This window comes from Callithrix jacchus, chromosome 5 (genome assembly GCF_049354715.1).
Source record: "Callithrix jacchus isolate 240 chromosome 5, calJac240_pri, whole genome shotgun sequence".
Lineage (NCBI taxonomy): Eukaryota > Metazoa > Chordata > Mammalia > Primates > Cebidae > Callithrix > Callithrix jacchus.
Window position 1 is genome coordinate 4,077,082 of NC_133506.1, and position 17,876 is coordinate 4,094,957.

The following is a 17,876-nucleotide window of genomic DNA, read 5'->3' on the forward strand; positions in this document are numbered from 1 at the left end:
CTTAGCCCTCCCTGTCAGAGATAGTGGGTGCCCTCTTTACTCCCGCAGTACTTTATAAGCACAACTACACAATGTAGCACGCCCAGTCATGGATGTGTCTGTTTTTCCTGCTAGATTCAGTTCCTGGAGAACAGAGATGGTGTCATCTTTATTTTTGTATCTGTTAGAGTATTTAGCACAGTGTCTGACACAAGAAGTAATCACTGAGTTCATGAATGAATGAACAGTCAATCTAGGAGGCACTGTCTGGATATCAAGGAATGGATTTCATCTTGGGAAGATTTAATGAGTAAGACCCATGAAAGCACCAAGCACAATTCCTGGTATCTATTAGAAGTTTCAAAACACACTTGCTGAAATTCAATCTATTGTGGCTTGACTTCCTTGCTTGATGAAGCAATAGGTTCCATTGCTCCATTTGAAAAAAAGACAAAATCCACTAAAGGAAAAAAGTCTCATTCACGTTTAGACAGAATGACCTTGCTTTCTCTTTGTACACCTAGATCCATTAATCAATCACCAGCCACGTCAGAAGTCTAACCTTTACAGCTCAGTTAGCCAACTCTTAAGATGTCTGTCACCCTTAAAGTGCGGGAAGACGTGTAAACCCAGAGGAAAGTGAGAAAAATCTCAGGTGCAAGCAGAGACCAAAATAGCTGAGCTGAAACAAAGACGCAGAGTTCATAGGCAATATGGTGTGACTGGTCTGCTGGCCAGAAGGCAGGAGTTGGGTTCCTGAGAAGCCAAAGCTGAGAAGTCCAGGAGTGGTGGCAGTGAAAGGAGAGAGCAGAGAGTACCAAGGAGAAAATAATGTGGACAGAAGAGGAAAGAGACTGGCAGACAGCAGAGGTGGTGGTGAGATGAGAAGTGGCAGTGGGGGTGGCAAGAGGCAGATCTCTGGCAGTGCTGACAAGTGCTCCTGGAAACAGAGATGGCCATGGGGAAGGAGAGAGAAGGTGGGCCATTTAAAACAGTGAGGTCTCCAGGGGAGATCTGGGAGCATCACACCTTAGTGGGAGCCTGAACCAGACCACATGGGCCTGGAGAAGGAGTGGCGAAAACGATCAGAACTGGGTGTGTGATCAGAAGTGAAGGGCTAGGAGGTATTATCAGAAAGGCCAGAGGTAATAAGGACCAGGAAGGAGGAAGTCAAATTTGGAAGGGAGGGGCTAGAATGAGGAAGAAAGAATAAAAGACCCCCATGGAAGAGTTTGGGCAACTAAGGTCAGAATCTAGGGTGATAAGTTAAGCAACAGGAGCCGGGCACTGGCCTCAGCATGCATGGGAGAGTTCTGGAAGTTTTATATGCAGAGGGACTGTGACAAACTGAAGCTTGATTAAGGGAGCATGGCCAAGAGAGTAAGAGGACCAGGAGCCATGTCCTGGGAGGACAGACGAGGGGTATCTAGGCTGAAGAAGGGAGACTGCATTAAGGAGAAGAGGAGCGTGAAGGAGAACATTCTGGTTGGTACAGAGAGCAAAAATAAGACCAGAATGAAAGATTATAGGACAAAGATCTTGACTCATTATAAGAAACAACTTTTATCATTCTACTATAAAGACACATGCACATGTATGTTTATTGCAGCACTATTTACAATAGCAAAGACTTGGAACCAACCCAAATGCCCATCAATGATAGACTAGGTAAAGAAAATGTGGTGTGTGTACACCATGGAATACTATGCAGCCACCAAAAAGAATGAGTTCATGTCCTTTTCAGGGACATAGATGAAGCTGGAAACCATCATCCTCAGCAAACTAACACAGGAACAGAAAACCAAACTCATAAGTGGGAGTTGAACAATGAGAACACATGGACACAGGGAGGGGAACATCACACACCGGGGCCTGTCAGGGGTGGGGGGGCTAGGGAAGGGAGAGCATTAGGACAAATAACCTAATGGAGGTGGGGCTTAAAACCTAGATGATGGGTTGACAGGTGCAGCAAACCAACATGGCATGTGTATACCTATGTAACAAACCTGCATGTTCAGCACATGTGTACCAGAACTTAAGGTAAAATAAATTTTAAAAATTAAAAAAAAAAAGAAAGAAATTACAGGCCCTGTGACCCCAAAGATATCCCTGAGTTTTCAACACATTTTTCAAGGTTTTGTTTACTTTGCTTTTTTTTTTTTTTTTTTGGAGGCTCATAAACAGGTCTATTCCCTGGCGGGGGGGGATGGGGGGGAACAACGAATTTTGAACAGAGATCTTCTGAGTACAGTAACAATGATGCTAACTGCCGTCTTTAGAACGCCCACTGCGCACCCGGCACAGGCACTCCACTGTGCTAAGCGTCCTAGAATGCAACAACTCCATGGGGTAGGAACTATGACCTCCAATTTGCAGATGAAGAAACAGGTTCACAGAGGTTTCAACTACAGTTGGCCCTCCATATCCATGGCTCTCTTGCGGATATGGCAGGCTATAAGGGACTTGAGCATCCACGGATTTTGGTATCTGAGAGGGTCCCTTGTGGATGTCAAGGGATGACTGTATTCAGAGCCCTAAAGCTAAGAAGCGGCATTCCATATGGTCAGAGTATTGGACAGGCAGTCCTTCCCTTTCCCAGGACTTCCTATATCTCACACCCCTGAAGGTACAGGAAGGAGACAGGAGTAAGGAGACACTCCTGTCTCCTTATCACAATTTTTTTTTTTTTTGAGATGGAGTCTTGCTCTGTCGCCCAGGCTGGAGTGCTGTGGCGCAGTCTCAGCTCACTGCAACCTCCACCTCCTGGGTTCAAGCGATTCTCCTGCCAGCCTCCAGAGTAGCTGGGATTACAGACTTGCACCACCATGGCTAAGTTTTTGTGTTTTGAGTAGAGACAGGGTCTCACCATGTTGGCCAGGCTGGAGTGCAGTGTCTCATCTCAGATAATAGTGAGGGCAATAGTCCTATGCTATGTCAGGGCGTGGCACCATCAGCTACCCAGGTGTCCAAATCAGCAGCCTCATATGACCCACGACTCTTTCCAATCCTTCACTGCCCACATCCAGGTTTTTTTGTTTTTTTTTTTTTGAGACAGGGTCTCACTCTCAGCCCTGGCTCACTGCAGGCTTGAACTTCTGGGCTCAAGCAATCCTCCCACATCAGCCTCCTGAGTAGCTGGGATTACAGGCATTTGCCACCACGCCTGGCAAATTTTTTAAAAAGTGGTGTGTGTGTGTGTGTGTGTGTGTGTGTGTGTGTGTGTGTGTGTGTAGATGAAGTCTCGCTGTGTTGTTAGGGCTGGTCTTGAACTCCTAGGCTCAAGTGATACACCTGTGTTGGCCCCATGAAGTGCTGGGATTACGGGCATGAGCCATGGCACTCTAGTCTTTTACCAAAGAACTATTGGTCCTACCTCTTAAACATCAAATGTTTATTTCTGTCCATTCATTCAATAAATACTTATTGAGGACCTACTATGTACCAGGTATGGTGTGCTAGGGCTATGAGAGCCAACAAAAACATTCTAATCCCAGCCTGGCCAACATAGCAAGATGCCTCTCTACCCCAAAAATTGAAAAAATTAGCCAGGTGTGGTGACACACCCCAGTAGTTCTGGCCACTCTGGAGACTCTGGCAGGAAGATCCTGGAGCCCAGGAGTTGGAGGCTGCAGTGGGCTGTGGGCGACAGAATGAGACCGTGTCTAAAACAAAAACACGAAAACTCAGAACAGCATTCTAGCTCCTTTCTAGCAGTTACGGTCTAGTGGAAGAACCATGTGGGAATAAGTGCTGTGAAGAACAGAGCAGGTTGGAGAGATGGAGAGTGATGGGACAGCTATTTATAGAGGGTGATCAGGGACAATCTCTCTTTGAGGAGGTGACATGTAAGCGAGAGATCTGAAGGAGGTGAGGGAGTGGGCCCTGTGGCTACTAGGAAAGAGTGTTCCAGGATGAGGGGACAGTAAGTGTGAATGCAATCCCTGTGAATACCCTGAGATGGCTTGAAGGCCTTTCCATCTCTGCAGTCAACAGCCTTTATGATCTGGCCCCTGACTCCCTCTGCAATCCCTTTTATCTTTCTCCACCTAGTGCTCTGTGTTCTAGTGAGTTCCAGTTCCACCAGGCCCTTACATGCATTGTTCCTTCTGTTCTCTCTCCTCTCCTCTCTCTTTGGGGTTGAGATGGAGTCTTACTCTATTGCCAGGCTGGAGTGCAGTAACACGGTCTCAGCTCACTGCAACCTCTGCCTCCCGGGTTCAAGTGATTCTCCTGTCTCAGCTTCCTGAGTAGCTGGGATTATAGGTGCCTGCCACCATGCCCAGCTCATGTTTTTGTATTTTTAGTAGAGACGGGGTTTCACCATGGTGGCTAGGCTGGTTTCAAACTCCTTACCTTGTGATCGACCTGTCTGGGCTTCCCAAAGCACTGGGATTACAGGTGTGAGCCACCTCACCTGGCCCACAATTGTTATCACATTGTATTGTAACCCCATGTTGAATTATCTATCTCTTCCTCTTGACTATAAAATGCATGCATGTTCTCCCCATCATTGCCACCCCAACAGCTAGCACAGGGCCTGCCATAACCATGATGAAATGGACATATTATGCTCAGTGTCACTTATAACTATGTTACCCATTTAGAAAAGTCTATTAGCATTGGCTTAGTAGCCAGCCTCTGCCTACTGTGTCTTGGATCTGCTGTTACTTCTGGGTCCCTCACCTTGCCCATCTTCTTGGTCAATTCTGACTTGAGCAAATGTTCCATCAGTAGCTTCAATCCCCTCACTGAGATACTATTGTATCACTGTATACAGGCATGAAGCGTGGCCTCAGATCACCCTTCTCCATCCATTGCTATATTGGCTTAACGCTTACAACTGGGTTTTTGCCTCAGTTTCTCTCTCTGGCATTCAAGTTCTAAGCTGAGACTGCAATGAGCCTAATCTGTTTTTCAGGGTCTCAGACTCCCTGCCTGGTTCTTAGACAGCCTCCTCAGAGAGTTAGACTGTATTCTCTCTCCATGAAGACCTATGTATTCTCAATACACCTGGGAGCTGAATGGGGTCCTATCTAAGAAGACAGCTCACTTTAAACCACAATGCCACCACATACCAAATATTACCTAACTTTTCTCTTTCCAGCTGAGTGCCCTTGGGCAAATGACCTAACTTCTCTAGGCCTCACATGCCTCATCTGTTAAACAGGTACTTAAAGAAGGGTTGTTAGGAGGACTCAGTCAGGTGATGCACTGTGGTAGTAAAATAATGAGCCTTCAAAACTAATCCCCAAAACTATAAATATGTTACCTTACATGGTAAAGAGACTTTATAGAAGTGATTACATTAAGGATGTTCAGATGGGGAGATTAGCCCAGATTATCCAGGTGGGTCTAATGAAATCACAAGCATCCTTATAAGAGGGGGGCGGGGGCGGGGGCGGGGGCACGGGCACGTGAGTTGAGTCAGAGAAGGTGTTGGGAGACACAGGTTATAAATGCTGCTGCGTGAAGGGACCACAAGGCAAGGGATGCAGGCGGTCTCTAGACACTGGAAAAGGCAAGGAAAGGATCCTCTCCTAGAGCTCCAGCAGGAATGCAGCCTTGCCAATAACTTGATTTCAGTCCAGTAAGACCCATTTTGGACTTCTGACCTCCAAAATGTAAGATAACAAGTTTGTGTTGCTTTAAGACATACGTTCCTGGTAATTTGTTATAGCAGCAATAGGAAACTAACACATGCACATGAAGCATTTTGCAGATTCTGGCACATAGTAAGTGTTCTTACAATGTTATTGTCTATTCCTGCTCCCATACTCCTTGGAAAGAACCCGCTGAAAGACAGAGATGCTTGGCTCCATTCCCGGCTCCCCTACCAACTTGCTCTTGTGTTTTTTGTTTATTTGTTTGTTTTTGAGATGGAGTTTCGCTCTTGTTGCCCAAGCTGGAGTGTAATGGCGCGATCTTGGCTTACTGCAAATCCTGCCTCCTGTGTTCAAGTGATTCTCATGCCTCAGTCTCCTGGGTAGCTGGGATTACAGGCACGTGCCACCACATCCAGCTATTTTTGTGTGTGTTTTTAGTAGAAACAGGGTTTCACCATGTTAACCAGGCTCATCTTGAACTCCTGACCTCGGCTGACTGGCCCGCCTCAGCCTCCCAAAGTGCTGGGATTACAGGTGTGAGCCACCATGCCTGGCTCTTGGTGATTTTGAATAAGCCATTTCCCTGCCCTGACCACCGTCGTTGGTTATTGCTGCCAGAGCAAGTCACTGGGTCTCTCTGGTGACTCCTCGGGGATCAGTCCTATCACTGTGTAAGTTTCCTCCATCTCTTGTCCCACCAAAACCCTGCTCCTCCTCTACCCATGTAACTGAGGTCCCAGCCTTGCTGCTGAGCCCACCTGATTACAACTAATTTGTAAAATTTCATACTGACGGCATAACCGTTCAGGTATCTAGAAAATGCACGGGTCAACAATACTTAGAGATTATCTAATTTAACATGCTTGTTTTGCAGAAGAGAGAAAACTCTGGGAGGGGAAATGACTTATTCAAAATCACAGAGCAAGTTGATAAGGAAGCCAGAAATGGAGCCAAGCTTCTCTGCCTCTCAGAGCATTTTCTGTCATGCTACACCCTCTGCTCTAGCTCTAGTTTGCCTCCAAATGCTGTTTCTTTTCTTTTTTTTTCTTCACTTACAGCCAATCTAAAAAGGGCCCTCAGGATCGCCCACAATGCCCAGCTTAGCTTCTTGACAAACACCTTAATGGCGCAGCATTGCCTGTTGGCTGCCATCGGCTCTTGAGTGGGTGGTTAAGTGCAATAGCGGGAATTCCCTGGCACTCCGCAGAATGTCCTTGGCCCACTCCCAGGAGGCCACCACAAGCCAGATGATCACCATACCCAGGAAGGTGGCACATTTGGGGTTTTGGGTCAGCACTGGGATGTCCAAGTTTTGCATTTCTGGGGAGGCCTCTGCCCACAGTCAGGAGTGTGGCCATGGTCTCACTCACTCTCTGGAAGAGGAGGGGCCTTAGTCTTAATTGGCCTTTCCAAGGCCCACCTGCAAATCTGCCAATTTTCTGTCCCCTGAGGGTTGACTTCTTGATGAGTGAAGAAAAGGGAAAAGGGAAAAGTGAAGACAGACCAGTGGTCAGACCTCAGGCTTTTTTTTTTTTTTTTTTTTTGTTTGAGACGGGATCTCACTCTTGTTGCCCAGGCTGGAAATGGCACAATTTTGGCTCACTGCAACCTCTGCCTCTCAGGGTCAAGCAATTCTCCTGCCTCAGCCTCCTGAGTAACTGAGATTACAAGCACCCACCACCGCACTCAGCTAATTTTGTATTTTTTAGTAATGATGGGGTTTCAGCGCATTGGCCAGGCTGGTCTTAAACTCCTGACCTCAGGAGATTCACCTGCCTCGGCTCCACAAAGTGCTGGGATTACAGGGTGTAAGCCACCATGCCCAGCCTATTTTTTTAAAGACAGAGTTTCACTCTATGGCTCAGGCTGCAGTGCAGTGGTACAGTCTCTGCTCACTGTAGCCTCAACTTCTTGGGCTCAAGCAGTCCTCCTGCCTCAGCCTCCCAAGTAGCTGTTACTATAGGCACATGCCACCACACCCGGCTAATCTTTGTGTTTTTTGTAGAGACGTGGTTTCATGATGTTGCCCAGGCTGGTCTCAAACTCCTTGGCTCAAGCAATCCTCCCACTTTGGCTTCCCAAAGTGTTAGGGTTACAGACGTGAGCCACCATACCTGGACCAAGTCTCATTGTCTTAGCTACAACAGGGAGATGGTTGAACTAAATAACCCATAAGTAATGACAAAAAGTTCCAATATTTTCGCCTAAGTGGATGGACTGTGAAGCCGATCTTCTGGTTCCTCATTGCCAGTCTTAAAGTCCAAATTGTTTAGCATGACACGACAACCCTTACAATGTGATGTCAATGCACCTTTCCAGCCCTATCTTCTTCTTTTGTAGAGAAGAGGTTGTACTCTGTCACTCAGGCTAGAGGGTAGTGGTACAATCATAGCTCACTATGACCTCAAACTCTTGGTCCCAAGCAATCCTCCAGCCTCAGCCTCCTGAGTAGCTGGGATTACCAGCATGAGCCATTGTGCCCGGCTCTACCAGCCTCATGTTCTGTCCTGTACCTTCCGCCCTTTACTGCTCACCTCAAGTACCCCAACCTCTAGCTATACTGACCTCATTGTGTTGCCTGAACACATCCTGCAGAGTCCTACCTCTGTGCCTTTATTTCATTCCTTCTCCCTAGAATTCCTTTCCCGCGTGTACTCTGGCCTCCCCCAGTGTACTACTTCAAAATGCAACTTGAATGCCGCTTCATTCGGGGGGGAGCTATCTGTTCAGGGTTAAATGGATGGCCTCTGTGCTCCCATTGGCATTATATGTATCCTCATTTAGAGCATAGTTTGTATTGCGTGATAAATGTTGGTTTCCATGCCTGTAGTCCCCTTTGAACTCATCCTCATGGAAGTTACAGTCTGGTAGGAGAGATAGATAATAATCCAGAAAGGACGGGACAACTTGTGAGGTGGGTAGAGTGCTGGGCCCAAGAACAGAAAACCTAGCTTGTGTTCTTTGCTCTAATTTTATATATACATGCACACACACACACACACACACACACACACACACACATTTAATTATATATATGGTTAATTATATATATACACATATTTAATTATATATATATATATGGTTAATAATAATGCCTGGCTTTCCTCTACTTACTTTGTTTAACAACGTGTAATCTTTGGGAAAATGTTATCTTTACACATACATAGGAGTTTGCTGTTATTCTATGTGTCACTAAAGCCTATTCAAAGTTGCCTTTTACATAAAAAAACCAAATGCATGGAGTAATGATGAAGAAAAACTAGTGAAGGGCTTGAATAGATTAACCCTGACTTGTTTACAGAAACCAAGTGATTCGCTGCAAAATCCCCCAGTAGGGGAGGGCCACGGGGGGGGGTTCACACCTTTATCCATATTCAAGTCCCTAAAACGGGTACTCACCCCTAAGTTGTGCTAAGAAAGCTTAAAAGAATTCAGGGCAGGAGCCAGCAGCCCGAACAACTCAAGAACAAGCCCCAGTCCCTCCACTTCCTCCACATGGCTCTGAGCAGGTCTCTTCTCTGCTCAGAAACCTTTAATGACTCCCCTCAGCCTTTGGAGAAAAGCCAAATGCGCAATCTGCTCTCAACCTCCCTCTCCAGCCTCTTCTCCTTATACACGCTTCCTGGAAACAGCAAGTAACTTGGTGCTCCAGGCACATCAGATTATCCAGTTTCCTAAACACGCACTTTTGTAGGGCCATGGTTCATAGTTTTCATTCTGTCTGGACTGTCCCATTCATCCTTCTCCATCATGCTCCTCCCTGAAAGGTTCATCTCAGGTACCACCTTCTTCCTGAAGCATTCTCTGGGAAAGCTCATCTCCCTCTTCAGTGCTTCCGTACACCTTGTTATACTTCTAGCATGCATTCATTTATTTTATTTTCATTCATTCTTCAAAAAAGGGACTGACTTTTGTGTGCCAAGCGCCATTCAAAGAAGTTGTTGAGATTAGGTAACAAAATTAATTTTAAAATATTTATCACAGGTCCAGAATGTGTCATGCACTGTGTTAGGTACTGAGGAGATTCTGGCTGTGGTTTGTTCTTCATGTTTTGAGTTCAAACAATACCATAATATAGGGCTAGGCATTTCCTAAGATTAGTCCTTTGGGTACAATTATAATTTATTAGTTCTAAAAATACCTCTTTCAAGGACTGGAGTAGGACATATTTGAAAGTAGAAAAGATTGACTAAAAGGCTGTAATAATAGTCCAGAAAGGGAAACTTGTGCAGTGGGCAGAGTGCTGAGCCTAAGAACAGAAAACCTAGCTTCTGTTCTTGCTTTTTTTTTTTTTTTTTTTTTTTTTTTGAGATGGAGTCTTGCTCTTTCACCCAGGCTGGAGTGAAGTGGTGCTATCTCAGCTCAGTGCAATCTCTGTCTCCTGGGTTCAGGCAATTCTCCTGCCTCAGCCTTCCAGGTAACTGGGATTATAGGTGCATGCCACCACACCTGGCTAATTTTTGTATATTTAGTAGAGATGAAGTTTCACCATGTTGGCGAGGCTAGTCTCAAACACCTGACCTGAGGTGATCCATCTGCCTCAGCCTCCCAAAGTGCTGGGATTACAGGCATGAGCCCGGCCTGCTTTAATGTTTATGAGCTATGTGTGGGTCCTTGGACAAGATGATAGGCAATTCACATCACCTTTGAGTCTCCATTTACTCACCTAGAAAATGAGGACAATATCTTCCTTATCTACCTCATGGTATTGTTGCCAGGACCAAATAGGGCCACACACACAGCATCTGGAAGGTGCAAAGCACTTTACAAATATAAGGAGCTATTAAAGTAATATGAAACCCCACAGTAAAAATAAGAGAAAATGAATTAAAAATACCGCAGACTAGATCCAGCTTATATAAAAGGAGAACTTCTTTTTTTTTTTTCAAACAAGAATGAAGGTATACTGAGGCCATGATCACAGTGAAAGAATATTTTGGTTTGGAAATATGTTGGTGCCTCTTAATAGGTCACTCCCCCACCCCTCCAATCATTCAGGCTCAATCTTCCTTGACTACAGGTTTAAACCAAAGGCTGTTCTCCATCTCCTCAACACAAATCACTCAAAACCAGTCTCAAGGGCAGGAATCCATAAGCCCTGGGTCTAAGAGTCACACTCCATTACTTATGCATGTGGCCTGTGATAATTGACTTGCCTCTTTCGGCCTGTTCTGATCATCCTCAGAATCAAGTAGGGAACTAGGAAGGCCAGAAACGTGTTTAAAGAGCATTCTACTCAGTGAGTAATAAGAGAAGTGATGCTTTTGATAAATCAAATGAAGGAACCAAATTAGAGAATCAGTGGGACTTCCTGAAGTGCAAGATACAAAAGAAAGACTCAAGAAAGCGTAGGATCTTGTTTTTTGGGCTTCAAGGGATCAGGAAATGTGGAGAAAAAGAAAGCAAAGGCGAAGATAGACTGAATAAAAAATTTTTTTTGACTTGGCAATGAAAAATCATAGATATTAAATCAAAAATCTCCAAGTAAGGAGTAATGAAAAATGCTCTCAACTTAGAAATCAGGAGAACTAGGAAAAATTCTATAGTGATTCCAAATCATTCACTAGTTCTGTGCCCTTGGGCAACTCAAAACATATCTTGTAAGTGCTGCTGTGGGTACTGGGTAATCCCTAAAGTCATGGTTCTCTCTCGATTTCTTTCTATTGATGCCACTACCATTAGATGACTACCTAAAGAGTTATGAAAGAACTCCAGGGCAAGATTGTAGAACCACTGCCAAAATGAATAACCTTGATTTCCAATGAAGGATGTACAGGTCGGCAATGAGTCCCACCTCTAAGAAGGGTTTTAGAAGGGAGCTTGGACCCACATGCCCATGAGTGCCTATTTCAGATCCACGTAACTTTTTGAGATAAAGGACAAAGAGTAGAATCATTGGTTGCTCATTGAATACTTAATGGTGAGCATTGAGAGCTGAGATTTTGTTCAATGTAAAAAAATAAAACATTTTGGTTGAGAAAGATCTGCCTGAGGACCAACCCCCCTTTCCCCAACAATAATGTTTAACTATTAAAAAATAAATAGGACTGGATGCAGTGGCTCATGGCTGTAATCCCAGCACTTTGGGAGGCTGAGGTGGGCTGATCACTTGAGGTCAGGAGTTTGAGACTAGCCTGGCCAACATGGTGAAAACCCATCTCTACTATAAATACAAAAATTAACTGGACATGGTGGCACACACCTGTAATCCCAGCTACTCTGGAAGCTGAGACATGAGAATCGCTTGAACCTGGGAGGTGGAGGTTGCAGTGAGCTGAGATCACCCCACTGTGCTCCAGCCTGGGCAATAGAGCGAGACTCCTTTTCAAAAATAAATAAATAAAATAAAATAAAGTAAGTAAGTAAATGACAGACTGAGTGGGGCTGCTTTAAAGTGTTTCCTGGAGAAGAGAGAAGAAAATGGCAACTAGAGAAATCAGGGAAAGTTACTGGAGAAGCAGGACTTGAGCTGAAACTTTAAGGAAAGGGTTCAAATGAATGGGTGGGGGTGCAGAAGTAAACAACATGTGACAATATCCAGAGAAACATGGGCAGCTTGTCTAAGGGTAAAAGAGAGATGAGCTTGTCTGGAGTAAGGATGTATCATCGATAAGCAGGGGGAAATATGGCCTGCTAATGGGGAGGTAGGGTGGAGTCAGACTCCAAAGGGCTTAAAAGACAGAGGAGTAAGCAACATTATCTGCTGGCTTAAAAGCAACAATATTTCTATAAGGTTTCAATCAAGTGATTCCCTAGTGTTCAGTGAAGGGATAATTAGGCACAAATTACTGAGAGAAGCAGTGGATATAATTTGTCTTTCAGAAAGTTTTGGACAATGTATTAGACATTTAAAATGGAGTCATTGTCAAATTAAGGGTGATGTTTTTGTCACTTAGAAAACAACAGATAGGTATAAATGGTCATTCTGTGAATGAAAGGGGATTCAGAGTGCGGGGGGCCCCAAGAGACCATGCTGGGACCTGTCTCACTTAAATTTTTTATAAGTGATCCAGAAGAAGTAGAACAAAGTGAACATTTCAGGACTTCAGATCATGTTAAGCCCTTTCAGACAGGAAAATGCCATGCCAAAAGAAAGGGAGGGAGGAAGGGGTGGAGGGAGGGAGAGAGAAAGAGCGAGTGAGCAATGCTTGAAGGAAGTTACTGAGTGCAATGCACGATGGCAGACAAATGGCAATGTGGAGAAATGTAAGGTAATGCACTCCAATAAAAATAATCCACAGGCAGGGTGTTGTGTTCCAGGCTATCAGTTTTGACCCAGGAAAAGGATCAGGGAGCTATTACAGATTGTTCCCTAAAGACAGTTGAAGTCAGGAAAGCTGACAGAGGGATGGAGGAAGCAGGATGGGACCTGGAGACCAAAGAAGAAATCAACCCTCCTTTATGCAAAACCATAGGGTCCTACATCTGGAGAAAATGGTCAAGTTGACATCTATTGAAAATTAGGGCCCTAGATAAAGGACAACTAAAATGACCCAGAGAATGAGTGTGGCTATTCTAGGGGTCTCATGTCATAGGGGGAAACTTGAATAATCAAAGCCTGTAAGTGTAAGTAAGGGTAAGGACTAGGGAAACATAACCTTCTCTACAAATTCTGATATATTCAAGTGAATATGTGAATATAGCTTCCTCTTAATGCTTGAAATATCATAGGAATAAAAACATGTCAGAGTCGAGATCATCCAGCTCTATCTCTTTATGTTAGACATGGTGAAATTCAAGCCTAGCGAGGGCAAGGAAATGGCTCAAGGTCATGTAAACCAATGGGGGCCAAGGTCCGATCAGAGCCCAGCCCTCCTTAATCCCAGGCCAGGGTACTTCCACCTCATCCTGTGCACTCAGGCAGTCTAAAGGGCTCTTTTTTCTAGGGTATAAACTTAGGAAGTGCATTACTTTAACATGTGATAAAACACATGTGAAAACACAAAGAGGCTACGGAAAGTTTCCACAAAAAGTCAACCGGCAATTCTAAAATCTTTGGAGGACAACCGCCAACTGGCCCTAAAGGTTCTTTTACACAACCTGCTTTTTTTTTTTTTTTTTTTCGTGGAACCTGTAACCCTTTGAAAGACTGAAGAAGTCTAGGGGTCCTTGCCTAGAAATACACACATTTGTACTTATACATACGTACATAATTTCAGAGCATGTATGACCCCCTGAGCTCCATGCCCAATTAAGAATCTCTCTTCAGGCAGATTCTTCTAAAAAGACTGCCTGCTTCAACAAACGCACTCCATCTCTTAGGATGACTGAAGATATCACTCTGATTTTCCTCAGCAAAATACCGTTGTCCCAACATCATCTATTAGAATTGCAGACCTCTAGGTTGGAAGATACTAGAGAAATTACCTAGTCCAACTGCTCCCCTCCATGAGATATAGGATAAGGTCATGCGTAAATAATGAGGAGACTAAAGTCAGCCTGCCTAGGTTAGAATTCCAGCTCCATCACTCACTAGCTGTGTGACCTTGGGCAAGTTACTTAAGCTCTTTGAGTCTGTATCTACATCTGTAAAATGGGGATAATAATTGGAACTATTCATAGAGTAGTGACGAGGATTGAATTGGATCATTCATATACAACATAGCACCAGGCCTGGCACATAGTGTTCAGTAAATGCTAGCTGGCATTATTGTGATGATGCATGTATCCATGCAAGCATTATGCATGCCTCCATCCAATCCCCTCTGAGAGCTGCTACTTGCACAGGCCAGTGATGAGCAGCTCGCCTCCTCCTAAGCTGGTTGAGCAGCTCCAATTGTTACAAACTTCTTCCTATATCGAGCCCAAATTTGTCTTCTTGCAACCCCCACTCCCGCTGGTCCCAGTTTTGCCCCGTGGGCCAAGCTAGAAAAGTCTATCCCACCTCCATCTGACAGCCCTTCAGCTACGACGACAGGGACAGGGATCGAGTCCTTCCTCCGCCCTCCCCCCTCCCCGTTTTCCAGCTTGAACATCCTGGGTTTCTTCTCCCAACCCACAACAGACTGGCTGCGCTTACTATTTACTCCGAGGCGTTGTACGGTTCCCGTCACACAGAGTCATGCAGGCCACACACCCCAGTGCCGCCACCAGAAGCCAGACCCTCGAGATTGGCCCCCGCCGGCTGCCGCTGTCCGCGGTGCTGAAGCCGCTCCCGGCCCCGGCGGTCCTGTGTGCGGCCCTCCCCGGCCCCCTCCCTGGGCCGGGCCGCGGACGCGAACCCCCGGCGCGCCACCTCCGCGACCCCGAAAGCAGCAGGCGCCGCCCGGCCCGGCCCCCGCCCTGCCCGGAGGCCCCGAGCCCGTGCCCCCCGGCCCCGCGCGCCAGCCCCACCTGCCCAGCGAAGGGCGCCTCTGCCTTGGCCGCCCTCGCCGCCGCCACCGCCGCCCGGTCCCCGGCCCCCGCCGCCGCCACCGCCGCTGCAGCCCGCGCGGCACCCGGGAGGCAGCAGAGCGCGGGCAGCAGCAGCAGCAGGAGCAGCCGCCCGGGGACCCGCCAGCGGCTCCAGCGTGGGGCCCGGCCCGGCGGCGGCGGCGGCGGCGGCCCCAGCGTGGCGTGGCCGCCCCGGCTCCTCGGCATCCCCGCGGCGGGGCCCGGCCGCCCGGCTGCGATGGCGGCGGCGGCGGCGGCGGCTCCGGCCGGGTCCTCCCGCTGCAGCCGCTGCGGAGCCGCCGAGTCACGGCGCCGCGGACACGCGCCCGGCCCGCCTGCCTTCGCCGCCGCCGCCGCCGCGGCTGCCTCGGCCGCCAGCGCGCCCCCGCCTCCGCGCGCCCCGCCCCGGGTTGGGGGGTGGCCGGGGGCGCGAGGGCAGCACCCAGGTGGGACCTGAGAGGGCAGCGGCCCTGGAGCGGAGCTGGGGACGGGGTCACAGAGGCTAAAGGAACAGCTCCAGAGGCACGGTCCGAAGGGGTGGAACTGGAGGTCGGGGTCTGGGGGGCAGCCCTGAGCGGGAGGGGAAGACACTCAGTCGGTGATCCTAGAGGTCGAACCGCTGGGTGGCTCTGGGGGAGCATCTCTGGCGTTGGGGGTCCGGAGACCTGAGGAGAGGGTCCAAGGGAGTGGTGGTACCGGATGAGAGGGGCTCTGAGAGGCCGCCTGGGAGAGGAGACTGAGGAGCAGCCCCTGGGTACAGGCGGGGTTGGAGAGCAAGCTAAAGAGACAGCACTGGGTCTGAGAGGGTGACGCCGGAGGGGGTCTCTGAGCGGCTCTCCTAGGCCGGGATGGTGGGGAAGGAGATAGAGAAGACGAAAGAATAGACCTGAGGGGCTCTGAAGACGGGGCAATCCTGGGAGACATTAGGTGAAGTTGAGGTGAGGCTTAGTCCCTCATCCCATAGAGGGAGAGAGCTCACCCAGCTGGGAAGATCATCTTTCCTCCAAAACAACCCATATTTATCAAGCGCTTTCTATTTGTAGGGCTCTGGGCTACTTGGGATACCGAAAGAAAGAAAGATAAAGAAAGAAAGAAAGAAAAGAAAGACAGACAGAAAGAAACCCCAAACCCCAAAACAAAAAAAGAAAAGAGAAGGCCTGTTTCCTGAAGTGCAGAGGTTTACAGCTTGATGAGAAAACATAAACGCAAAGAAAAACGGGATGGCAAACACCACGTGTTAACAAGGATACAGGCAAGCTGCTCCAGGGGTCCAGGGAAACCTGAGGAGGGGCTGGGGACGTTAGGAAAAGCTGTAATAGCGGGGGGGGGGGGGGGGGGGGGGCTCTAGCTAGGCCCCAAAGGAAAGGCTGGATTTACACAAGGGTAGGGTAGAGGAGAGGGCATTTCATGTAGGAAGTTGAGGGTGTACAGGATGTGTTTCTATAAGAAAGTGCTGGGAAGTGAGGGAAATAGTACAAGACAGTGAATGCTAGGATGAAAAATTTGGGTTGTATTCTGAAGGAAAATGGGGAGGGGTGGTGATTAAAGGAGTGTGTGTGTGTGTGTGTGTGTGTGTTTAAGCAGGATGACGTGTGGAAAATAGTATTTTTCGGTTGCTTGGTAATTTGGAGATGCTAAAAGGGCACAGGCTTTAGCGTCAGACCTACGTTCGTATTTTGACTCTGTTCCATTTTTATAAAAGGATGCTAGTATTACTGTATAAGATTGCTGTAAGAATGAGGTGCTTGACACTTAATTGATATTCCATGTGAGTTTCCCTCCCAGTGGAGAGAAGAATGACCAGAGGAGGCAGAGAGATTGGTTAGGAGACTAGTGTGATTGTCTAAGTTTAAGGAAATAAGGATAACAATCATAATTAACATTTACCGCGTGCCTAATACATACCAGTTACTGGGCTAAGCACTTTCCTGCACAATATCTCATTTAATCTTCATAGATAAACCCTATGAAATAGATGCCATTATTACCCCCAATTTAGGTTAAGAAAGTAGAAGGCTCTGAATAAGTCTGCCAAACTTGTGTGATTCATAAATGATAGTGCTGGATCAATTTGACTTTAGAAGCTATTTTTTTCTAGGATGGGGGTGGGAAAAGAGAGAGATTTAAGAGACAAGTGGGCATACAAGAAGAGGGAAAGGAGTTTGGAATGACAGCAAATCGCAAAAGATGGATGGCAGCATCTTCGCAGAAGTGAAGTCATAATGTGGAGGAACTGGCTTGAAGGAGGTGATGAGGGGCTTGGTTTTAGACTTGCTGAAACTGGGGTGACCACAAGATCTGTGAGATGGGTATGGGAATGAGTTCAGAAGAGGGTGGAGAATGGATACTTTGGACACGTTTGGGTAAATATGGTAGCTGGAGCTGAAAGAGAAGAGCTGAAGAGAATAAAAGGCCAAGGGTTCCATCTTGAGACGTACATATTCAGAGCCTGAGAAAAGTCAAGCCAAAAGTGAGTCTAAAGACTGTCCAAAAAGACTAAAGAATCAGGATTGTGGAGGATCACTGGAAAGAAGAAGAGAGGTTCAAAGAAAGGGAAGGAGTTGGTTGGACTCAGTGACTCGCACCTGTAATCCCAGCACTTCGGGAGGCAAAAGCAGGCAGATTATAGGAGTCCAGGAGTTTGAGACCAGCCTGGCCAACATGATGAAATCCCAACTCTACAAAAAATACAAAAATTAGCCAGGCGTACTGGTGCATGCATGTAATCCCAGCTACTTGGGAGGCTGAGGCCTGAGAATCTTGAACCTGAGAGGCAAAGGTTGGAGTGAGCCGAGATTAAGCCACCATACTCTAGCCTGGGTAACAGAGTGAGACTCTGTCTCAAAAAAAAAAAAAAAGAGAGAGAGAGGAGTTGGCGGTTTCAGGGAAATCAAAGAGACTGAAGACTGTATTAGCACCACT

The 17,876-nt window shown here is 47.0% G+C and overlaps 1 protein-coding gene across 2 annotated transcripts in view; it reads right to left on the reverse strand.

Annotated features, from left to right (window-relative positions):
* MMP24 (matrix metallopeptidase 24) overlaps window positions 1–15,291 on the reverse strand; it is a 51,322-nt gene extending 36,031 nt beyond the window's left edge. The window contains exon 1 of one of the 2 annotated variants that reach the window (XM_035298011.3): window positions 14,916–15,291. In XM_035298011.3, coding sequence (XP_035153902.3) covers window positions 14,916–15,161 — 246 coding nt within the window. In that variant the 5' untranslated portion in view covers window positions 15,162–15,291. Of the gene's footprint in view, window positions 1–14,601; window positions 14,631–14,915 lie in introns of those variants that run through there. The other variant, XM_035298012.3, reaches the window with a different exon arrangement.
* Window positions 15,292–17,876: the final 2,585 nt, after the last annotated feature.